Genomic DNA, 25,624 nt, shown 5'->3' with positions numbered 1-25,624 from the left:
TAAAGACATTTAAGAAATGTCTCTTTCTTATTAAAATGTTAATTTTACACTTGTGATTGCTATGTGCCAGAATCATCTAGAAAAAGAAACCAGAGAAAACATTATGCCAGGAATATTTCAGCATAAAAAATATCTTTTGTATTATTCTTTCATAAAAATGTTCATTTTGCTACTTTTTTTTGTCATTTGTAGCAGATATGTTGAACAAAAACATTGGAGAATGTTCATATGATGAATAAATATCTTTCCCTTTCCTTTCATCAGATATTTTCTCAATGATTTCTGACTCCAGTGGGGTGATGGTTTATGGACGATACGACCAATTCCTTCGGGAAGTTCTCAAACTACCCACAGCAGTCTTTGAAGGTCCTTCATTTGGTTACACAGAACAGTCAGCCAGATCCTGCTTCTCCCAACAGGTAGGAGAAAAATATGTTTAAGGAAGTATTTCTTTCATAAAGTGGTTGCTCCCCTTCTAGATGTCATTCCAGGTCACAAATATTCAGATAAATTCTTCTATGTGATAGCAACCTATAGTATATTTTTAAGCCTCTGACAAATGACCTCTGAGCCAGTAACTAAACCCAGCACACACCTGGATCACAATAATAGGCAATGTTTACTGACCATGAGGCAGACACTGCTCAATTTTTTTCTTTCATAGCCTAATTTAATCCTTATAACAACCCTTCTGTATTAATCTGTTTTCACACTGCTATAAAGGCATACCCAAGACTAGGTAATTTATAAAGAAAAGAAGCTTAACAGACTCACAGTTCTGTCTCAGGAAATTTACAGTCCTGGTAGAAAGTGAAGCAAGGACTACCTTCTTCATGTGGCGGCAGGAAAGAGAAAGAATGAAAAGTTGAGGGGACTCTGCCATTTATAAAACCATTAGATCTGCCATTTACAAAGCCATTAGATCTCCTGAGAACTCCCTTAGTATCATGAAAACAGCATGAGGAAACCACTCCCATAGTCAATCACCTCCCACCAGGTCGCTCCCTCAGCACCTGGGAATTACAATTCAAGATGAGATTTGGGTGGGGACACAAAGCCTAACCATGTCACCTACACCCTCAGTGTCATTATTTTTACTATCACTGCACTTTGAAAGGCTTAATTGTCTCACTTGGCCTCATGTGAAATATGTGTTTGACCCAGCACCAAGCTTTAACATTGGTTTAGCAAAGGTTACCAAAAAGGAATCCCAACATCTGCCACATCATGACCTGAGAAGCCCAAAATATGGCAAACACAGCTGCCTAAATCTTCTACAACATGATACATTTGGGGTTCCCAGTGATGTATTTCAACTGGGTATGGCTCAAGCTAGCCCAGGAAAGCTGCATAGTTTAGGGGGCTGTCTATGTGTGTGCCTCTCTGGTCATGTAGAGAGACTCCAGGCCCATTCTCCAACATAGCACAGTGGTAGCACAAATCCATACATCAAGGGTTAGTTTACCATCCAAAGTAACCTTTATGTCCTCTCAGAAGGCATCCTGACTGGATGTGGTGGCTCACCCTTGTAATCCCAGGACTTTGGGAGGCCGAGGATCCGGAGCTTAGGAGTTCAAAACCAATGTGAGCAACACAGGGAGACCGCACCTCTACAAAAAGTTTGAATCACTTAGCCAGGCATGGTGGTACATACCTGTAATCCCAGCTTCTCAGGAGTCTGAGGCAGGAGGATAACTTGAGCCAAGCAGGTCAAGAGAGCAGTGAGTTGTGATGGCACCACTGCACTCCAGCCTAGGCAACAGAGCAAGACCCTGTCTCAAAAAAAAAAAAAAGATAAAGTAAAAGTATATCCCTGCCCCATAAAACATATACAACAAATGCTCACTGCACTGAACTTTACCGATTTAAGAGTGCAGAAGTCTTTTCTTTTCACTGAAATTAGCTTTTAAAAGTGTCAGTCACTTCAAAACACAAATCTATGTTTTTCATTCAATTTTACTGCTTTCCAACTTTTCTCATGGCATGCTAAATGTATAGCTCCTTTTATTTTTACAGTGTTTTATGCCTCACACAGTGAATTATCTGATTTATGTCTTGCAACAACCCTGTCAGCTAACAAGGAAAATGTGATTCTTTTTTTAACAATATAAAGTTCATAGCTAGTGAGGGTGGGGGGCTGAGTTTTTAACTCTGGTCTTCTAATTCTTCTGTTAATGTTACTCTTGTGTTCTTGTTGTTGTTGCTTTTGTTTTTTGCACTTTCAGTTTATATTTATAAGTATTCAGATGATCTGACCCAAGGAAATGCAACCACCTGTTCTATTCCTTCACTCAATCATGGAAACAAGAATACTTTCATTTATATCTGAATTCTTGAATTTTATGTAGTGTATTATAGAATAATTGGTAAATGTGCTAATGTCTCAGAATATGTCTCATTCAAATTAAGGTGAAATAAAAGGACTGGGTTAAAAAAAAATCTTAAAAAGACCTATGCTGGTGTAGTGACTCACACAGTAATCCTAGCACTTTGAGAGGCTGAGGCAAGAGAATAGCTTGAGTCCAGGAGTTCAAGACCAACCTGGACAACATAATAAGATCTCATCTCTGCAAAAAAAAAAAAAAAAAAAAAAATTAAACAATTAACCAGGTGTGATGACACACACTTGTAGTCCTAGTTACCTGGGAGGCTGAGATGAGAGGATGACTTTAGCCCAGGTGTTCAAGGTTACAGTGAGCTATGGTTGTGACACTGCACTCCAGCCTGGGCAGCAGAGTGAGATCCTGTCTCAAAAAAAAAAAAAAAAAAAGGGACCTATGTGTTCAAAAATTATATGTGATGTTGCTACATCCAAAATTCGTTTTGAGATACCTATAGACTATTCTGTTATATGACTTGTATATATTCTTAATGATGAGCAACTTATACATGTTGAAATCATTATAACATTTTTGAAAACTTCCAAGAGTGATTTTTTTTTTAGCCAGTGTGGCAAATGGCCAAAATGAATAAGAACATACGAAGTATGAAAAGAGGTAACACAAAAATAATAAGACCAGTTTATTTTTGTATGTCATCAATTGGCTGTAATAGCTACTCAAGAGTCTGAGGTAGGACAATGGCTTGAGATCAGAAATTCGAGTCCAGCTTGGGCAACATAGCAAGACCCCATCTTTAAAGTAAATAAATAAATATTTTTAAATAAATAAATAAAACTCTCCCATCCCCTTTGATATTCTAGTTCAAAATTTCAAGTAGTGATTTTTGCATATAAACACATATTTTTGTTATTCATACCATTACAGTACATGCATTAATATAGCTTTCTTACTTTTGTCACTTTTGAAGAAACTTGATATAATGCATTTCTTTTGTACATCAAAAGGATCTGGATAGTGAGAAAGAAGCAGACAGAATTGAGAGGAATGATATATTAAGTAATAAAATGAGCGCATTTTTTAAAATTTAGATGGTTCTCCTCTAACAGGTTTCCCTCCCGCTCTTGTATAACAGAACCATTCACATTAGCCACTAAATATTTAGTACTTAAGGAAGCTGAGGAAGCTCAAAAGGGAAGTTGTTCTATAAATTTAGAAGACTGACTGATAGGAAAATTATAGAGTGAGCTATGATACATTCTTGAGTAAAATTCCATGGAGAATTTCAATTCTTTCTTTTTCTTCATATTTTATACTGTCTTTAATATATACAAGTGATGCTCTTGGAATTTTCTCCTGCTGATACTATTGACTCCGACTCGGTGGAAAGAATTCAGTCTTATGTACGCTTAGGTATAAAAAGCAAGCAATGTTTTCAGTTCTAAACTAGTTGAATAACACATTTGGCAAGTTGTGTTTCTTCAGATATTGGAGGTTTATTGAGTATTCTTTTGTTTCAGTTTCAAATGATATTTACATGGCAGATAAATTGAGATGATTCTCTGTCCTAACTTTCTGTTTGTTTTTTTGTTTTGTTTTGTTTTGTTTTTTGGTGCAGAAAAAAGTCACGTTAAATGGTTTCTTGGACACTCTGATGTCAGATCCTCCCCCGCAGTGTCTGGTCTGGTTGCCTCTTCTGCATCGACTAGCAAATGTGGAAAATGGTTAGTAGTTACTACTGAGCAAAGGTGACTTTTAAAATTATCGAAAATAGGCCAATAGATCTACAGTTAGTAAGCCCAGGTCATTGTTTTAGGGAAGCCTATTTAGTGGCTTTTAGTTTTGTTTAGGATAGAACTAACCCATCTCCCTGTTCAGGAAGGCCTCAAAAGACCACTGAAAAATTAGGACTGTCAGTTCTAAAAACATATTAAATCTCGTGGTGTTCTTCTCAATTACAAGTCAAGTGTGGTTAAAAGACTTGTCACAATAGAAGGCGAACTTCAACAAGTAGTGTAACTTTACTTTGTATTTGTTTTAGATTTGAATTTCTCATATTTGCATACATGGTACTGATTATTTCTTCCCAGGCACTCAGCCAGAAACAGGTGGGAGAAATGAGAAAAAAAAATAGATGATAGCACCCTATTAATCTTTAGTCATATGTTCCAGATTGTGAGCTTTCAATAGTTGTACTTATGTTAAAGATAAAAGTAAAATAAGTTTCGTATCATGTCTTTTTTTAAAGCAAGTATTTCTAGGATTAAAGGAACTACTGTTGGCATATCCAGATTTAAATATTAAATACAGTTTGGGACAAAATTTAAAGAAATGTAAACATGGAACAGTTCAATGCCTCCATCTAAGCTTTAGGTGTTCCTACTTGCTGTTCAATGTAACTCTGAAATTTCTCCAGACTTGACTAGGAAATAATTTAGTCAGTATCTCTTACTAGAGATTTAACTTAAGTCTCTATATATTACTCAACTTCTATGTATTTCTTTAATATACATTGCATCTAAAGTTAGCTTAATTTTAAATTATCATTCAGAATTTTAGCATCTGCCCTTATTTATCTCAGGTAGTTAAAAGTTATGAAATTATCCTCTTTTGCTCATGGAGAAAATTTAAAGAATAAATTTACTTTTTTTTTTTTTTTTTGCAATCACTGACAATCATAGATTTTTTTATGTTTCTTTATCCATACACAGAAGCGAAGAGCAATCAAGGTCCATGTTATTATGCAAGATGAGTTTATGTTACTGTTTACAGTTCTAGAACTAGTCATTTTCCAATCATAAAGCTATAATTTCATTCCTTCTCTCCCAGCATTTCCTGCTGCAGGAGATCAGTTTCTTAGGCACTGTCCCAGAGCAGTTGTCCTTAGATTCATATCCCACTATACTCTTTTTCAAGAGCCAGAAAGGAAAGTTATGATACTTGTTTAGAAGACAATGCATCCAGAGCTAGTTGTTTCTTCACTTTACACTTTGCTTTTTATCTTTATTTATTCTTATTTGCAGTGTTTTTCCTGGCTGATCAGCCAGAGAATAGCTTTATCAAAGGCAAGAACTGTTATTGTTGTTTTAGTATCTAGCTCATAGCATGTAGACAATTGCTTGGATTTGATCACTTAAATCTAATATTTTACTTTGCTTCAAATCTAATATTTTGCTTTGTCTGCTTTATAATTCAAAATGCTTACCAAAGAAAGTTAACTGTCTCTTGAGCTATCTGAATGATGTAGAACTGATTTCAGATAATTTATACATCTTTTTAGGGTCTTATAACACTTGACTCAGGAAAGAAAAAAAAATCTGTCAGATGTAGGAAATGCTACTCATTAAGTAAGCCTATTAGTCACTCCACTTTTAAAAAAGTAACTTAATTCTCTCATCCACATCCAGTTTTTCACTCTCTGCCCACTTTTCTTTCTTTTTTCTTCCTCTCGTTCTCCATGTCTCTGATATTTGCTCTCTTACCCTGGACAATCAGCATTCACCCCTTGTGCTTCTGACTCTTCCAGTGAGCTGTGCTGGTCTCCTGGAGACAGAGAGCAGTCTGGGGTAAAGGCAAGTCTGTTTGGGTAATTTAAATTCTTGTAATGTGAGATATGAGAGTAGAAAGAGCAAATGGCATTACAGAGATTTTTGTTGTTAAAAAGACACCTCTTCTCCATCCCGTTTCATTTCTTCCACCCCCACAGGCGTGATTGAAAAGGGCTGTGAGTATCCAGGAGTGAACTAAATGCTTCTCTGAGCCCAAATCAACTATCATCTGAAATTGTGGCACAGAGAAGAAAAGTGCAATTTCTGTAAGGCTGCATTTTTCCTTCTTCTGATTCATACTTTTGTTTTCTTGTTTTTTCTTCACTTACTTCCCCCTTAGTCTTCCATCCAGTTGAGTGTTCCTATTGCCACAGTGAGAGTATGATGGGATTTCGCTACCGATGCCAACAGTGTCACAATTACCAGCTCTGTCAGGACTGCTTCTGGAGGGGACATGCCGGTGGTTCTCATAGCAACCAGCACCAAATGAAAGAGTACACGTCATGGGTAAGGCGAGGTCCAGGCAATACTTGGAGTTGGATGTGTGAGTGTTGCCCAGAATGAAAGAGAATATCAAGGATAGTGGCAGAGTTAAAAAGCAAACTTACCTTCTAACCCAAGTCTAGTATTCAGTCCCCCTTCTTCCCATCCTCCACCCCACTGCATGCTCTTACTTATTCTGTCGGAACTCACTGTAGCTTCCTGAGACTTAAAATATAGGAAGATTCAAAACTATATTACTTCTTGAAATATACATAATTCAGTACTGATTTAAATAACAACTGAACAGCAAGGACCTTCTGGAACATAGCCTTACATTCACAGTAAGTTAAAATGTTTTTTAAGTTTTGTTTTGCGGAAATGGCTTAAGAATAATTGCTAGTTTTATTTTTCTTAGATTCTGGAGTTCTTTTTAGTGCATGACTAAAATATTAAAGAAACAAGTATGAGAGGAGAGTGTGGACTTAATAATACCGTTCCATTTTACTTTTCTGCAGTGGGTAGGGAGGGGAGATTGTGGTGATATTAGCAAACCATCTTTTCATGAATAGTGTGAGTAACCAACCTGGCAAAGGTGGCATGTGAGTGTCTGTGTGATAGATGTATTCTCAGGAGCATGTGGCACCAGGTCTGTGGGAGGAAATGTGACTCCGTGTGCTAACTTTTCAAATGGGTTATGATTTACTGATCTTTATCTATCTTAATTAAACTCAAATATCAGTTCCAGCAATGTTGCCCTTGGACATCTCTTCAAGGATTGGTTTTTGTAGGATGTATAAATTGGTGTGTATATATTTATGTACATATACAAATATATATATATATATGTATATATATATATATATATATATATATATATATATATATGTGGGATATACCATCAGCCCTGCCAGCACCTCTTGGAATAGTTCTGTCACAAGAAAATGCAACATATTTATGAGTTTTTCTACATTTTTAATGTATTTCAATTCAATCTGTAGTCTTAAAGAAGTCTTCAGAATATATATCTTAGATCAAAATGTTCTTTCTAAGAATTATTCTTGGGAACTAATATTTGGTGTCAATATATGAGTACTTCATCACCAGTCAGATTCTGAATTTAAGTAATAGTTCTTCACCAAGTCAGAGCATACTGAGAATTTCTATGCCAATTCCAGTGCAACCCCTCACTGTTGTTTATGGCATGCTGAAGATAGATAGACAGATACATTAACACGGATAATGAACTACAATTTAGCTTAGAAGATAGGAACTAAAACTTTGTATTTTCTTATTGTTAGCATATTACCATTGTTCAAACTTCTAACCTATGTCCTAGGATATTTGGTGTTTGAAAACTAATCAGATTTAGTTGTTTTATGTAAATGCCAAATCCACATAGGGAGACTCATTAATCTTAAAGGTTGTACAGATATTGCAGGGCACTATCTGTACAAAGAAGAATCAGACTCCTTGAGAGGACAGAAGTCCCTATGATTCGTGGGGTAAAGAGCTGCTGTTGCTGCTGTCTTAACTGTTCTAAGAATTACATCTCCTAACAAAAGCCAAAGAGGGACTTCTTGAACAACGCTCTTATTACTTAGCTTTTTAAAAATGAGGACAATAGTCACTTCATTATATTACCAGTTGTGGACTCTAGGTATAAAAGAAACTGACAAAATTTGAAATGACTTCTTATGGAAAGGAAAAATATAGTTAAAGTCTTATTATTATTATATTATATTATTATTATTAAATTATTTGAAAGTAGTGGCAAAAACTGCAATTGCTTTTGCACCAACAAATAATATATGTGGTAGGCTACTTTTATATAATTTTGACTGTATAATATCAAGATAAACATCCCAACAATATAAACAAAATAGAGGCAGCATGATTCTCTAGAAATAACTTAAATTTTAAATTCTGAAGACTCAGACTGAAGTTCATTTTCACTTCTAACTGGATGTGTTCAGCCACACCTGAAATATCTTTCTTGCACCTGGATTCCTGCAAAATTGTCTGCTCGTCTTCCTTCTGTGCCTATTTCGGCATAAACCATTTTCTGTTCTTAAGTGACAGCAGTCCTTCTAGAGTTAGGTCTGATGCTGCCATGCCTGTGATTTAAACTTTTCATGGCCTCTTCTGTCCTGGGAATAAAGAGACATTTCTTAATGAGCCATATAAAGACTTTGATCATCTGCCTCCTGCTTTCCTCCCCAGAAGGGCTCCCTTCACTGTTGCTGCCTCCTCCATCTCAAATGACTTTCCTAGTCTGCTGAGTTTTTGTCAGGACTCCTGCAGGCCCATTAAGTCCCAACTCAGGTGTCCCATACACAATATCTGCTTCCATTTATTGCAGCATTTGCTGACACTGAGCAGCAGGAGGTAGCTTGTTCGTAAACTCTCTTCTAGCACTGAGCAAATTTCTAGACTCAGAGTCAGCACTGAAAAAGGATTTCTTCCCTGAATGAATAGCTATTATGAAAAGCAAATCAGTTGACAAAATATTACATAAATGTTAGCTGTTGTCACTTCTACCTTTCTTCTTTCCAGAAATCACCTGCTAAGAAACTGACTAATGCATTAAGCAAGTCCCTGAGCTGTGCTTCCAGCCGTGAACCTTTGCACCCCATGTTCCCAGATCAGCCTGAGAAACCACTCAACTTGGCTCACATCGTGTGAGTATCTCTGCCCTCACAGTGAAGAGACATTTTTCTTCAAGAGCACATGTCTGGAGCCAAACAAAGGCAATTTCATATCAGTGGTCAACAACCAAGTTTTTTAATTTATTTTTTTTAAAAAAAGAGTAATGTCATCATAATTTTTTGTTGTCATCGTTGAGGTATACAGTACTTCCACCAGGCTGTACAAGTAAAGTATGTAACACTAATATAATTCACCTGAAGGTAGAAAATATTTCAGAAAGCTTAGTTATAAAAAATGGATGTTAGTGGTGTCTGCACATTGGAAGTTAACAATCAATTGGATCACTGTGTGGTAAAAAATGATTTACAGCATGTTATCCCTTAATCTCCTATGTGCTTTGAGTTCCAAATATAAAAGCGCTTTGTTTTATTTCTCTGCAGACCCAGTTTAAAGATGCCAGAAAACCTAGAAATTGCTTTTGTTTTTTATCTCAAGCTGCATAACTTTAGAAGAATCATAGCCTGTGCAGGGGAAGGTTGAAAAGGGGGAATATTTTATCAGAATATCCAAAAACTTATTTTCTTCAAAATATGTGAGTTTTGTGACAGAGGATGTTGGGCCAGCAAATGGTCCTTCCAGCCATCCTTGCTACCTCCCAGAAATTTTATGCCTTTGAATCTCTCTCAGCCTGGGTGGCCAAGATAACAAGGGGGCTTTGGTAAAAGAAACGGCTTTTTCCTTGGTGTTACCTTGGGCTCAGAAGAAGAAAGAGTCTCATTACCTGCTTCTATGCACACTTAGATACCAAGTAGTCACAGGTGCCTCCTTATGAACTGCCTGTAGTTTTCCACAGTTCAGTGGGACCTATCACACCATACGGCCTGTGTTTGCATGTTGACATCAAGAGGTGTGCTGATGGGACCTACCAATATAGGAATTCAACAATGCAAAGTGCATGCTCCAGGAAATTCAGCATATGATCTGTAAGGGGTACTGTGGTAGGTAGGAGACCCTCATGAAAGCAGCAGCTCTGTTCTCTGATGGACCTTAGCAAATACCACCAAACGATTTGTGCTGCAGTCACATCTGTGAGCTTTGTATACATGCTTTGAGGCTTTGTTTTGGTTGTTCCTGGGGGTGCCTTGTGGCATCTCTGACCTCAGCAGCATACACAGCCTGGAGGCTCCTGTTTCTCAGCTTACAAGCTGGCATGGGCTCAGTCTCCAGAAACTAATGTAAACTAATTTTGTAGAATGTGGTTCACTTATTTTTGGAAATTAGGCTTCCATAAATAAGCCTTAAAATAAGCCAGGGGTAAATAAATCTGGGGAATGTCCCAAAGGGCCAACCACTTGCAGAAATCTACTGCATAGGAGCTTATTAAGGATCTTATTAAGGTCTAGACTTTCTTTCCCATAGCCAATTAGACACAATCACTAAGTTGCTAATGAATGACCACAACAATGTGAGAGCAGCCAGTGCTCCCTGAGCTCTCAGAGTAATTTTCTATCAGCCCTGCTAGCAGTTTCACCCCAAGAGGGCAGCCTTCAACGGAGCTGCTGGGTGTCATGAAGATAGGGGGTGTGGGTGTGAATGGCCTGACTCTAAGAGCTTTGTGGCCCACTCCTCCAAAGAATTAGGAAGTGATGCACTGCAATGTAAAAGTTTGTTTCACAGTGAGTCACATTGGAGTATTATCTAGCTCAAGGCCTTGTACCCAGTGGGTGTTAGGATTGTGTGTGTGTGTGTGTGTGTGTGTGTGTGTGTGTGTGTGAGAGAGAGAGAGAGAGAGATTTAATTGGCTAAGTAATAACTTTTAAATTTTGACTTACGGAGCAATATAATCTGTTTTGTTACTTACAAATTAACTGAGGGCTATATCTATACAATACATTCTTAGTTTAGGACATGGAGAGATTTAAAAATTCCATACAAAATGTGTCTTCTTCTGAGAAAGCCCCCATGTATTTTATCAGATTCTCAAGAGTCCTTGAATCAAAATACTGATCTGTAGTCACTGATAACATATTTTCCCAAGGTGAAAGTTTTAATTTAAAAATGCAAATTATACAAGATATTTAATTGTTGAAATAACATACAAGAAATTCTGGATGTAGAATGTCCAGTCTATATTAGACATTCTACATCCAGAATTTCTTGTATGTTATTTTTTTTAGCTAAAAATAGAATTTTTTTCTATTTTAGCCATAGAATTTTTTTTTGATTTTTTTTTTGGTATTACTTTATTAAAATGCTATTGTCATGAGTAGATATCTATGTCTTTTTTCAGAGACTTCTAATTTTAAAATGTATTGCTCATTTAACTATTTAAATTATCATAGGCACATGAAGGCCATTTACATGAAAAAATAATGGTATTGAGCCTTAATCTTTTACAAAGAATAATGCTCTCTTAATCTGTAATGAATATGTACATGGGATTAATGAATATTCACACTTCTTCCAAATGTATGTAAATAAGATTTTGATAAATTAGACAAAAATATATGATATTCCATACCACGTCCTTTTATAATAAGCCATCCGCTATTTTTATACAGTGCTGTACAATGGTAATAAGTGAAATTTAAGAAATAAACCACACCAATACTCCCACCTCCACTCTACCCTTAATTTAGTACTCCCAAATGTGACTTAAATTATAAAGGTCTTATGCAGAAGGAATATTATCATAGTGCAGAAATATTTGTGGTAAGAATCTTTATCATTGAGTCTCGCAAAAATCATCCTTGAAGTATGTTCCTTAGAACTATATGCAGTATTAAAAATATTTTTTCTGGCTGTAGCTCTGTCTCGGTCATCCTCATTCCCTCTCTGACCTTTCCCTATGCTTCTGTAAATAATTTATTAAGCAATCTTTAATTGTAGTACAGACTACATCTTTGTCATTCTTTGAATATAGTGTCACAAAAATATCCCAGTCCATATCAGTTACACATAGGGATAAGCTTACAGACAGAGGTAAGAAGGGAGCACTGAGTAGGGTGCAAGCACTGGCAGTATTGACGGGCATACTCTGTCACGTGCTGACAACCTAGGGTTCTGAGCATTGGGAATTATAGCACAGACTCAAAATAAAACTTTTTTTGCCACTGTGATTTTATAAATTAATACAAATCCTCCAAAGACATATTCAAAAAAAATCCATGATGTAAATATTTAAGTGAAAGATAACTGTATGTCCTTACATAGTGCTGAAATATGTAGAACATTATATAGCCCATGGATGTGGAATTTGATGTGGAACATTATACAGTTTTCTTAAATACACATCTTGCTGTTCAATGATTGTATTAAAATTGCTACTACATGTCACATGTATACCTATGTAACAAACCTGTGTAGTCTACACACGTATCCTAGAACTTAAAGTAAAAATTTTTTAAAAAATTGCTACTAATCCTCTAACACATATTACATCCAATCGTGAGCAGCAAAAGCATTATAAGATATAAATAAAATTGAGAAAATAGTAAGTGGAAAATGCTTTATCGATACCTAATGAATACATTAAAAATTTTTCATTATTCATTTAAAACTCAAGTTCCAACTTTTCCTTTTTTTTTTTTTTTTTTTTTTTTTGTAGAAATAGGATCTCTCTATATTACCCAGGTTGATCTGGAACTCCTAGGCTGAGATTACAAGTGTGAGCCACCACACCTAGCCACAACTTAAATGTGAAAAAAATGGCAAAAATGTGGCACAGTCTATGTAACAAATTAACATTTTACAATTAGCCTTAGATACAGTGAAAACACACACACACACACACACACACACACACACACACAGATTGAATCAATGGGATTTTTAAACAGGCTGTGGCACTCATCTCTCTCTCACACACATATACACACATGCATACATTTACATATGGAAATGAAGCATGTGACACATAGAAAATGCCATTTGTCTTTACTATTGCCAAGGGATTTTTGACCCATGTTGTAGAGAGGTACTGCCAGTCATCAGTTAGTCCTTAAATAGAAATGAGCAGGTGGTGACATTTTGGTATTTTGGCATTTCTTCTTAGCTATTGTATTGTTTGTAAATGTTACCATGATTAACGGTCTCTATTCTGTTCAATTTTTTGCTGCCAAAAGTGATACTTGGTAAGTAGTACAGTAGTTTCCAGTTCACTTACAAAGGTGTATAATCATGATCGTAAGTGGTGATGAGACACAAAACAAGTGAGGCTAGTTTGGAACTAAGTATTCTTGTGCTGTACACTCAGTTGACAAAGATGTCATTTACATAAAAATGTCCTCTGAAGATCTTGTCCAGAAGGCGCTTGTGACTTACTCTGTTTTGTGGAGCTGTTTCTTTTTCATAAAAGCAAATATGTTCAGAATTCCCAGTGTGACCCATTTGTTAGATAAGATACCTTGCCATTTGATTATGGAGGAAATAGGAATTTCAGCCCCTCTGAAAACCCACCATTTGGTGCCCAGGTTATAGCCATTCTTTGTCTCAAGTTCAATATTTCAATGGTAGGCCTTAAACAAGGCCATTTGCTGAGAAACCTTGATTTCAGCTGTGTAGTGACTAGGTTCAATAGAATAAATTTACCAAGCTAGTTAAAAAGCATTGTAAATCCACTTGTTTTCTCATTTTTAGACATAGAGAAAATGGAAAAGTTAGAAAAAAAAAGATAAAATCAGAAGTGTGGGCTCAAGTATTTTTTTCAACACTGTGCAAATCTACAATGAAGATGTTATACTCTGTTCACAGTTTTAAAGTCTAACAGACCAAACTTTTCATAATTCACATAGGACATTTGTATAAAATTAGCATCCTTCTTATAAAGTGCTAGGGTTTAACTCAAGGCAGAAGTAGTTTTAAACTAGCCTTGTGTTGCTCTCTTATATCGAAGATACATTTTTAGATAAGTAATGCAAAACACTAAGATTGCTTTCAGAACTTCACTTTTGTCTAGAGTAGATGAAACAGTGAATCTGTGGTTTTGTCTTCATCCAGCAGATGATATGACTTACCAAATCTCAGAGTATAGTTTAACACCAGCTATTCATTGAAAAAAGTTTCAATGAATTTTTGTCATTTTTTATTTTTTTATTTTTCTATAAGTAATTGGGGTACAGGTGGTATTTGGTTACATGAGTAAGTTCTTCAGTGGTGATTTGTGGGATTTTGGTGTACCCATCACCCTAACAGCATACACTGCACCTAATTTGTAATCTTTTATCCCTTACCCTGGAGACTATTATTCTAAGTTTCAATACATTTTCACATGTAGTGCTGACATTTTAAAACCAGCAGAGCTTCATGTCCATTTCATGCAATACATTGGGATATACATGTCTACCTTTTTCCCAGAATCTCTTCATTGTAGAATCCAAAGCCAACTCTGGTTCTCTAAGGTAAAAATTAAAGCATTTATAAATTTGGCTCTTAATCAAGCCAACACATATTAATTATTTAGGCTGCTATAATTAATGTCTCATCTTCAAAAAGTTCTATACTGTCAAACTCAAATATAGAATTATAGTGAAACTGAAATTTCCTCTGATTCAGAATAATGCCCCATCTCATTTTTCATCTTTTTAACTCTAAATCACAGCTCATATTACCATTCAGTATTCTACATTGAACCTAAAATAAGACTAAAAATGGCTTGGAGTTGAGATAGGGATCTTAGCGCTATCATATTACCTGAACTAAGGAAACGAATGACAGAATAAAATGAAAATCAGACAAAGGAAGACAAACTCCATGCAGTTGGTATTTAGAACCATGAGCAATTCTATAGAAAATGTCATTCTGTTTTCCTTCTCTTACCATAAGAAGACAAGGGAAGCTTATAGGATACCATACACTATATATTCTATCATATGGATCTCTCCAACAACAGAAACTAACTACATAAATTTTTGTGGAGCTTAATTGTATCTTTACTTACACCAAAGGCAAATAAGGTATGGTATGATTTTACTGCCTGTGTCCTTTCAGACCAGGCCTGTTGGAGAGGGCCATCATCATGGAGAACACAGAAGGAACTTTCCAAAGCCTCAGGAATCCTCCTTTTTCCAAGAGAATATAGATTAGATGATCAGATTTTTAGGGCTTCTTGAGAAGCAGTAGAAGTGAAGCCACTGACTTCTTGAAAATCCCTGCTCCATTGCAGAATATTTTACAATAAAACATCAAGGCTCAAAGCTCATGCATCAACATTCCTATGGTGTCTGGAGATCTGCCTCCCAGTGTTTACCGGAGATTGTGTATTCTCAAGGAAATGTAACTTTAAAGCTCTTAAGGAACTTAATTGGAAAATGTAAGATTTCTTGTTGATCCTGGGAAAGATAGAACTCGGATCTTCCCATCCCCTTTCCTGGAGGGATGATGGAAATTTTTTAATTTGTGACTTCTATTTGTTTTAACTTTCCATTCACACCGTCTTTTGTTTTAGGCCTCCCAGACCTGTAACCAGCATGAACGACACCCTGTTTTCCCACTCTGTTCCCTCCTCAGGAAGTCCTTTTATTACCAGGAGGTAAGTTCCAACCCTATTATAAAATAAACCCTTTCTTTGATCATGAGCCTTGATTTTGTGGTAAGAAAAATATTCTTATGTAAGCCAAAAGCAGAATATTGTTACTGGAAACTAGCTTGCAAATATCCACTATAAGTTTTTCATTTCATTCATTTGTATGTATTTAAAGAGGGGTAGGATGGCTTTGGAGATTAATGTCATCTCTGGAAACCTGCATTTATAATTTACCCACAGCAAGAATGTGAAGCATGTTTCAGTTTTACTACTGACACACATGCACCTCATTTCATTAAGGAAGTCACTCTTTTAGTCCTCAGAGTGGTCTGTTGAAGTCAAGGAATTAGAATTTCAAGATGCAGTGGTATTTTATTATATAAATGGTGAAATATGTCATTATTTAAAGCAAAGATACAAAAGAATCCTTTGTTGGTGAACCCTGAAGTTCCTGAGGCTAGAGACTAAAGACTAAACTTGGAAATGTAGTTTCCATATAAGTAATTTCATTGATAATAACAATAACTTTTTTAAAAGGTGGATCTGCATCTCATTTATTTGCACAAGATCCATTCCCATGTGAGCAAGAAACAAGAGAAGCAAGTATTTGTCTAAGAGTTAGCATCAGACATATGCAGGGTCAAGAGGTGCTCTGAGTCATTTGATCAAATATTGCGAATCAAGCACCAGATAATTATTTTATAAATACATGGAGAAGGCTCACAGGAAAGCAAAAACAAAGGTAAGGAAAATTGGAGTGAGTAATTGAATGTAAGACTTCAAATGTCTTTCAGTGGAAAAAAAGTACAGCCTCATATTTTACAAAATGCACACAATTCATCTTTTCCCTGAAGAGGTTTATAAGGTGCCAGTTTCACTGTAATATCCTGATACATTCAACTGAGGATTTGAAGACAGTGGGACTGTAAGAACACAGCTGACTTTTTTTTTTCCTCTAAGTTCCTGTATGTCCCCGTCAACAGGCACCTGAGATGAAGATGTTCCCCATAACTGTAATTAGCAGAATAAACAGAATGTGGCAGTACATGGTGTTTCTGATATGCAAATGAGGTCTGTGACAAGTGGAAATGAGGAGGCAGTTAAACAGCAGAACATCCACAGTAAAATAATACGGTTTAGGCCCTCAGTAACTTCCTTTCAGCACTCTTTTTTAGAATCACCAGCAAATTCAACCATTTTTCTTTCTTGAGTGAAATCATAAATTATAAAGTCTGTAAACGACACAGGTCTATGCATCTATCTAGGGAAGACCTGATGTGATATTTAGAAATATGTGCTTTGATTAGGAAGCTCTGCATTCTGCAAATGTCAAGCAGAGGTTGACTCCATCCTTACTGAAGGTCATTTTATATCATTTCAGCTCGGACGGTGCTTTTGGTGGATGCGTCTAGATGGATAACATGACTCCTTCTACCCTAAAATATCCCTATAATACTTTGAGCTGTTCTGGTTCCTCCAGGGTGCATGGTACCCATTAACCCAAAATATGATTATTTCCCTTTTTTCCCAGTTTTAGTCCTTTTGGAATATTCTCTGTGAACCACAGATACGTTGTTTACAGCTCACAGTTCTTCCCATCACCACAGAGATTGGCCTTTGGTTTCTGTTTGAGGGTGCTGTTCAATAAAGCTGTGTACACTAAATGTCTTTCCTCTCTGAGTGGGCCTTGCTCTGTCCATGGGAAGTTTTAATGAGGTCTCATTGTTTGAATCCCTCAGGTTACCTGAGGGGATAAGTGCATCCAGCCCTGTGGCTGAAGAGCATTCCCTCATAAAGCTGTACGTAAATCAGCTTGATCACGGTGCACGGTCAGTATCCCCACCCTGAACTGCTAATCGTAGTAGTAGTTCCATAGCTAGACTGATAGTCATTCTACTCTGGCACTAAAATCCTCTTGTAGTATGTCTTATTGGAGATAGAGGTCTTCTGGGGTTTAATGAAATCATGTTGAGAATTTTCAACTTGAGCTGGACTTCGCAGCTCTTTTCTCTCCTTTCCACATATTTTATGGATTTCATAGCCTTATACTAGTATATAAGAGATGTATATCTGTGACGTGTATCAAACTGGATCTTGTTTGGACAAGTCTCTGCTCTTGTACAATTTGCAGAACCCCAGTTGGTAATTTCTAAGACTCTTGAATTAAGGAGTCTATTGGAAAAATCATTAGCATTAACTGAGTGAGGCTAGGACAATGTCATATAGCTGGGCCTTACTGTAGTTAAAGAGTTGAGGACTTGCACCTTTCTGTCCCATTGGACCTGGTCCATTTTCCTCCCAGGAAGACAGTCTGATTCCTAATGAAGTAACAATTTCAAAATCAGTTTCTTTTTTGCAGTGCTTATTCTCTATCACTTGGTAATGCTGGTGGTATATCTCCTTTTATTTTTGACAGTTACCAGAAAATAGCCATTTATAGAAGTTACACAATGCTTTCAATAAATCCCAAATAAATTCTGGGAAACAGATGAAGCCATTGGGTAAAAATAAATGTACATACTAGCTAATATAAAATGAATCACTTTTGATTTCTTAATCATGTCTATAAACTAAGATCAATGAAAATCCATTATGCCAGATGTAGGCAGACATTAAAGGTCCTATACTTCTATCATTGAAACAGAACCAATGAAATATGACCTACAGCTCTGTTCTCACTTCTAGCCCACCCCAAAAATGAAATAAAATCTAAGTAAGCCAAGTATAGTGCTGGCCAGTATAGGGCAGCACTAAGAAAGTAGGGAAGTTCTCCATATTTTATTTAGCCTGCATGTTCAGTTTTTTGTATCGTAACAGATCCTAGAAAGATAAAGTGAATGAGGATAAATAGAAATTCCCACTCCAGAATTCTCACCACAAACTCCTGGCATTATTCACCTAGGGCCCTTTACAAGTATACTACTTTGATCTTCAAAAGACACAGGGATATAACTTTGAAGTCTTCGACATCCTAGTAACCTACTTCATACAGATTTATAAGTGTGTACCTCTGGTTACCAGCATCATCTGTCACATTCCCTGTTCTTACATCCTTTTGTAGCTATGTACTTGATTCACTTTTCCCTTACTTCAAAGAAAAAAAAAAAAAGGAATTCTCGAAGGCACTCTCCCTTGGTCCTTTAAAGTCTTCTTATGTGTGTGTGTGTGTTTATGTGCATGTGCACACATGCACATGTGTACGTTCAGTGCTGGTTAGAAATTAGGTATAATGTGGGTCAAATAACATAATCGATGGACTGATTCACTGCATTCATTTTCTTGATTATAAACTGTATTCCTAAGCCTCAGATTGTTTTCTTATAAATTTATAGGAAAGAATGGCTGACATGAAGGAAATCTATTATCACCACTAGGGAAAGAGCTCTAAGAGCTGTGTATGGTGAGCCAACAACATTATCTAAGCTTATGAAAGATAGTGTATTATTATTGCAAATATTATTGCACAGACTGATCACAAAGCCAGGTCCCAATGGCTCTTTCTCCCTTTCACTGCCCACAGCTCTGTGCTTCTTAGGATCTGCTATCTTTGTTGGCATCATGCCTCGTTTTTAAAATCTTAATTATCTTGCCATAATCCTTACTCAGTTTCTATGAGAAAGTTAGCCAATACTTTTTCACGTCAAGTAAGCTTCTTTCACTATGGCTAAGCTTCTTCGTTAGTCACAATAAAGACTAATAAAAAAATTAGTCACACTTCTTTTACCTCCAATTTTAGGAACATCATTTAAAGGTTTCACAGGTATTTTCGTAGTTGCAAACTCTAAAGTGGTAAGCACTCACAAAAGGAATCACCTTGACTATTCTCTATAACATCTAGCCAGATTTTGTCAATCCACCAAATGTTAGGAAATTGCTTATAATTTATATAGCATGTTAAACACAATCTAATATGCTAGTTTCTGGTTTGCTACAATAACAAGTAGTTAATTAATGATATTGTATTAGATGGCCGGGCATAGTGGCTCGTGCCTGTAATCCCAGTACTTTGGGAGGCTAAGGCGGGTGGGTCACCTGAAGTCAGGAGTTCAAGACCAGCCTGGTCAATGTGATGAAACCCCATCTCAACTAAAAATACAAAAATTACCTGGGCGCAGTGGCAGACACCTGTAATCCCAGCTACTCGGGAGGCTCAGGCAGGAGAATAGCTTGAACCTAGGAGGCAGAGTTTGCAGTGAGCTGAGATCTTGCTATTGCACTCCAGCCTGGGCAACAAAAGCAAAATTCCATCTCAAAAAATAAAAATAAATAAAATGATAACTCTATTAGGCTCTGTAGTTCCTATAGGGAGAGCACACCCACCCCAGATACTTCCCAAATCCTGACCCCTCCCAGAGGAGTAGCATTTGTGAGTTATTTTTTGGGTTGACCTGTTAGTAAGTTGATTGATAGGTTTGGGTTTTCAACCAAACAAATGCTAATTCACTCTGCCTTTTACATTTTTTTTTAAACATTTTTGCTTACCCAAAGATTCTTAACAACCCTGGCTTTTAATCTGACTCAAAAAGTTCAAACTAAATTTTAAATACTGTAATTTGATAATCAAAAGTGGCTGAAAATAAATTTGAGATACTAAATGTAGCCTTTCCTTTTGAAAAATCAAAGTTTTTCTCCATAGCTAATTTTTGCTTAGATTAATGCCCATCCATTTTCAGTCATAAAGCAGATAAATTTGTAAATCAACATCTGGCACCACCTTGAAGATCTTTCATTCTTTTCAAACTTTCTGGACATGTTGTATAAAATTTTATGAATTTAAATATTCACTCTCTGCAGATAATTCTTTACTTCATGTAGCTCCAAAGCTCTACTAATATGCTAGATTTTTTTCAAACTGGAATTACACCAGTTTTCACATCAACCCTAACAGTTTTCTATACTAAAATGTTAATGCACGATTAAAACCACAGTCACCTCTCTTGTTCGGTTCAGTAAACTTTATTCTCTTGCTAGAATTGCTTTGGCTGTTGTCTCTGCATGCCCTGTACCAAGCAAACTTTCCTAGAAGCTCTCTGGACAAAAGTGCAATTGCTATGAGTTGATGATACCTGGGTACAATGTAGTAAATTAAATATGACCTAAGAATTCTTATCTTTTCCATCGTCCCTGTTTGAGATGGTTCAACTTCTATGCCAGCCTGAATTGATGACAGCTAATTTTCCCACTGAGACACTAACCTATTTTTTTAATACTGGGCTATGAATTTTCATTTGATAAATATTTTATATTTCAGATATAAGCTATTGAAATCTAGAAAAAAAAGAAACAGAATGTTTCAAGACATTATTTCTTGATAAAACAGATTTGTGAATTGTTTTTTGTTGGATTTAAATTAGTGTGATGGTCTTATTACTAGACTATGTATTTCTAATGAGAAGGAAAATTTTATACACTATAGATAGTTACTTAAGGAGAGAGCCAACTTTACAAGTCATTCTTCACAAATCCAAATGTCACACAAGCTTACTAATAATTTTATCAATAGAAATGAAGATATGTATTCTCAATTTGCTATATTTCAAATATCATTTTCCTTTTAAACATTGTGATAATTATTCTATATTGATATAATTTGTTTCTATAATATTGGTTCTTTGTAAGACTGCAGCCAGGCCTTTAATATCATGTTCAATACAAGAAAAAATAATCTTTGTCAAGGGATAACATAGTAACTCAACATTAGCAGAAGTGATTTATAAAAGTGTATTTGAGGTATCCAGGAAGCATTTGTGTGTGGTTTTGTTACCTTTGGACCCACCCCTGCCAAATGTTTTCACTGAAGTAAAACTATTGGCATCAGTTGTCACCCTTCAAAACTAAGGGGATAATTTTTTTTAATAAGTAGAAACATTTTGAGATTGTTCTACTTTTCCAGAACCCATTGTGTCATTTTGTGTGTGTGTGCATGTATGTGTGTGTGCATGAAAAATTTTGGAAGAAGGTGTTTTTTTTATCTCTAGATATGCTACTTTCCAAAGGTCTAAAAAGGAAATGATGAGAAGCTAGAGAATTTTCGTTAGAGAAAAAAAAAAGTCTGAGGAAATATTTCCTGCCTTTTTTCTTTTAGCAGATATATGAACTTTAAAATTTACCATGTCATGCCCTCCAAGGTATGGCTGTTACCACAACCCTCAGTATAATATGTATGCAAAAGGATGTGCTCATACAGTGGCAAGGGATTAGTGAAAAGAAAAAGATGACAATAAGAAAAAGAGATTTGTGTGCATATAATTTTAGAAAAGATAGTCTTGCTTCTCTTTGAGACTCGGATTAGAAAAGGTGTAGCCCTTGGTCAAGGTGGGCCCCAAATAATTCCCAGTTTCAGAGCTTAAAAGGAAGAATGCACTTTGATTTGAAGATGAGGCATGTAGAACAGAAGTTTTTGGAGCTCAGGCTGGGTTATATGAAAGCCATTGTCATATTCTGACACAATGATATGCTGGAAGCACTCTTTCCTTAGTAAGGAAGTAGGTTCTATTGTGCCTGAACCTAAATCCCACAAAAAATTAGAAACTTAACATCTCCATGCAAACCGCAAATCTGCAAAATGAAGGTTTAGAACCTAAATTAGTCTATAAGATACTGTGATAATATAGTACCTTGAAGGGATCATAATAAGCCACACATCATTACTGTTTTAGTCCATTTAAGTTGCTATAAAGGAATACCTGAGGCTTCGTAATTGATAAAGAAAAGAGGTTTAGGCCAGGCATGGTGGCTCACACCTATAATCCCAGCACTTTGGGAGGCCAAGGTGGGTGGATTGCCTAAGATCAGGAGTTCAAGACCAGCCTGGCCAACATGATAAAACCCCGCCTCTGCTAAAAATACAAAAGAAGAAAAAAATTAGCTAGGCATGGTGACAGTTAAGCTCTAAAACTGGGAACTATTTGGGGTTCACCTTGACCATGGAAAACACCTTTTCTAATCTGAGTCTCAAAGAGAAGCAAGATTATCATTTCTAAAATTATATATATAATCCCAGCTACTTGGGAGGCTGAGGCAGGAGAATCGCTTGAACCCGGGAGACAGAGGTTGCAGTGAGCCGAGATCACGCCTTTGCACTCCAGCCTGAACAACAAGAGTGAAACTCTGTCTCAAAAAAAAAAGAAAAAAAGAGGTTTATTTGACTCGTGGTTCTGCAAGCTGTACATGAAGCATGAGGCATGGCATCAGCATCTGCTTCTGATGTAATAGATCCATCTATCTTCAGTTACACAAAACAATTGGAGGGATATTGGGCAGCAGGGCTACTGTAGATACTGCATAATGAACGTATGGAGGGAGATCTGCTTCAGCAGACAAAGGCTGAATGCAGTTTTGGCGGGATAATGGTACATCACAAAAAACACAAACTATGATGGCTTAAGGTGATTATTTGGCCCTAATGGGCAGTTTTCACAATTTTAAAAGGAAAACATCAATATGCTGGAAAAAGATAAGTATTAAGGTCATCAAGAAAGTAAATTCTCCTAAAACACAATCTAATTTATTTTTAAAGTCAATTTTGGGCTGGGCACGGTGACTTATACCTGTAATCTCAGCACTTTGGGAAGCTGAGGTGGCCAGATCACTTGAGATTGGGAGCTCAAGATCAGTCTGGCCAACATGGTGAAACCCCGTCTCTACTAAAAACACAAAAATTAGCCAGGTGTGGTGGCATATGCCTGTAATCCCAGCTACTCAGGAGGCTGAGGCAGGAGAATTTCTTGAACCCAGAAGGCAGAGACTGCAGTGGGCCAAGATGGCACCACTGCACTCCATCCTGTGTGACAGAGCAAGACTCCATCTCAAAAAAAAAGTCAACTTTGCTTGTGTACAGTTGAACTTTTTCAGTACAGCAATACTTTGTGTAACAGATGTCTTTCTGAAGAGCTGAGTGAAAATGTCATTCATCTGACAAACATGCATGCCTACTCTTTGCTAGTCATTTTCTTTACAAATCAAATTTAATATTAAGTTTATCAGGGACCTCACTATTCAAGGAATCTTTTAGTATACATTATTATAAAGCAAGAATTCCAACTATAATGTGCATAATTCTAATGTGAGATGTATAAATTTCTATTTTTTAGTTCATGATCTGAAAGAATGGTGCTTTATAGTAGAACCTCAAAACTTGTAGTATAAAGTTTTTAAGATTTTAACTAATGTATAAACCATCATACATATATTTAGTAGATTTAGAATTTCTTGAAAATTTTTGGCAGAAGCTCACAATTTAGATCCCAATAGTTAAATGTTTGGTATTCAAACAAAGTCAGGCAATTTATTTTTCTGTTTTCTATGAAGAAGTAGACGGAAAATTTTAGGTTCACCAGTGTGTAGGGCAAATTCTTAACCTATAGAGGAGCAAACTTTAAACACATTACCAATACAATTGTAATACTAAGAATTAATACCATATTTCTCAATGCAGCGTGACTACAAATTGTCACAGTAGATTTTGGATGACTTTACCATAGCTGCACTTAATGAATTATTAATTATATTTCTATTTATACTTTAATAAAACTATATTTTAGACTTTAAAATTGTTATTTAAATTACTAAAATTAGTAGTTCCCATAATGAATCTACAATGTTAAGAATTTGCTTTAGCAATGAGACTATATTCACTAACTTTGCATTAACATAAACATAAGAAATAACAATATATATGTATAAGACTCAAAGGTGTATTTCTCTGTTCCTCTGAAAATTTTCTTTGTAGCTGCACAGCCGAGATCATGTGGCTTGTGCTTGGAGTAGTAAAATACTTCTAATAAGAAGCAATCTCTAGGTAATTTTCAAGTCTTTCTATTCAGCACAGAAAGTTGGAGAATGTAGGGAAGGCTAGAGTAAAGTTCTTCAGTGGGCTCTAAAGGCTGGCAGAACTTAGTGAACTATTGGACTGTTTACATGATATGCCATGATAAATGTTGAATGAATTTTCATTGCGTCTAGACATACCCAATATAAATGCTTGCTTGTTAAGCAAATAGCAGAGGTCAAATCTGGGATCATGGTGATTGTAATTGTGGTTCTCAGGCTGGGTATTCTACTCCTACTTGAACTCTGGAAATCTGAAAACATTTCCAAAATAATAAGAGATCTGTCCAAATGGAACTTGGATCTAGACCTGGGAGTGTCTGTTGCCAGTTTCTATTCTTGAATTCATTGCCGTGTTTACGCTCTTCTTGGCTTTCCCATCTTATTAACTAGCTCTCCTCCCAAGGACAGTGAAGTAGAGCAGAGCAAACTGCTGGCTAGGGCTGCTCCAGCTTTTCTGAAGGGCAAAGGGTAAGTTACAGCCAGAGTGTACTGGAACCCTGCATTAACTAAACTAAAAATGGAGAGTTCTTTTGTCAAAAATGCTTTGTGTGTGAAAGACCATCTTTAATTCAGTAAAAGCAGCTCTGCTATAACCCAATTAACAGCACTAAGTAGCTATTTCCAGTAGACACATCTGTGTTGTTATTCACTTTCCCAGATTTGTTTCTTTCTTTTTTGAAATGACTAAGCTGAAGATTCAATTTTCTGAAGGATATTTTATCTTTGCTTGCAACCCATTTCAATGTATTTACTGTACAGATGAATACCTTGGCCTTAGTGGCTGAAAAATATAAATCTGTTTTCTAAAAAATTATTTAACCTAAATGGAAGTCTTTATTTTTAAAGTTAGTGAAATAGAATTGCGGGTTTTATTGCTTGGATTTCGCTTGTGTTTTTCCTAGCACATCACTTACTACCCTTCCTTTACTTCCTTGGTTTTCTAAATGCCTTTTCTACCAAAAACTCACTCCTACCTTCTCTGCTTATTTCTGTCCGCCTCACTTAACAACACCCTTTCTTTCCCCCTGCCCTGTTTCAGGATACAGTACAGCCTGAATGTGGCAGACAGGCTAGCTGATGAACATGTTCTCATCGGGTTGTATGTCAACACGCTCCGGAACAACCCCTCATGGTTAGTGCAGGTTTGGCTGCTTGACTATCCTTAGAGAGGGATACAGTCTGAGCTGGTGACAAGCAGTCTCAGCAAGGAGCAAGGTCACTGGATGCCAACAGTGACACTGAAGCACTGTTAA

General features: G+C 36.3%; 1 protein-coding gene across 46 annotated transcripts in view; it reads left to right on the top strand.

Annotated features, from left to right (window-relative positions):
- The window catches only part of DTNA (dystrobrevin alpha), a 373,295-nt gene that overhangs the window by 296,300 nt on the left and 51,371 nt on the right, over nt 1–25,624 (top strand). For 14 of the 46 annotated variants that reach the window (XM_074383581.1, XM_074383584.1, XM_074383590.1 and 11 more), the window contains 8 exons: nt 265–419; nt 3,958–4,063; nt 6,228–6,394; nt 8,924–9,048; nt 15,462–15,545; nt 17,279–17,368; nt 24,762–24,839; nt 25,411–25,503. In XM_074383581.1, coding sequence (XP_074239682.1) covers nt 265–419; nt 3,958–4,063; nt 6,228–6,394; nt 8,924–9,048; nt 15,462–15,545; nt 17,279–17,368; nt 24,762–24,839; nt 25,411–25,503 — 898 coding nt within the window. Of the gene's footprint in view, nt 1–264; nt 420–3,957; nt 4,064–6,227; nt 6,712–8,923; nt 9,049–15,461; nt 15,546–16,920; nt 17,208–17,278; nt 17,369–24,761; nt 24,840–25,410; nt 25,504–25,624 lie in introns of those variants that run through there. The other 32 variants (XM_039463796.2, XM_039463794.2, XM_010335448.3 and 29 more) reach the window with 9 other exon arrangements.

Source organism: Saimiri boliviensis, chromosome 13 (genome assembly GCF_048565385.1).
Source record: "Saimiri boliviensis isolate mSaiBol1 chromosome 13, mSaiBol1.pri, whole genome shotgun sequence".
NCBI classification, from domain to species: domain Eukaryota; kingdom Metazoa; phylum Chordata; class Mammalia; order Primates; family Cebidae; genus Saimiri; species Saimiri boliviensis.
The sequence above is the reverse complement of the archived record's forward strand: the minus strand, read 5'-3'. Positions and strand labels throughout refer to the sequence as shown.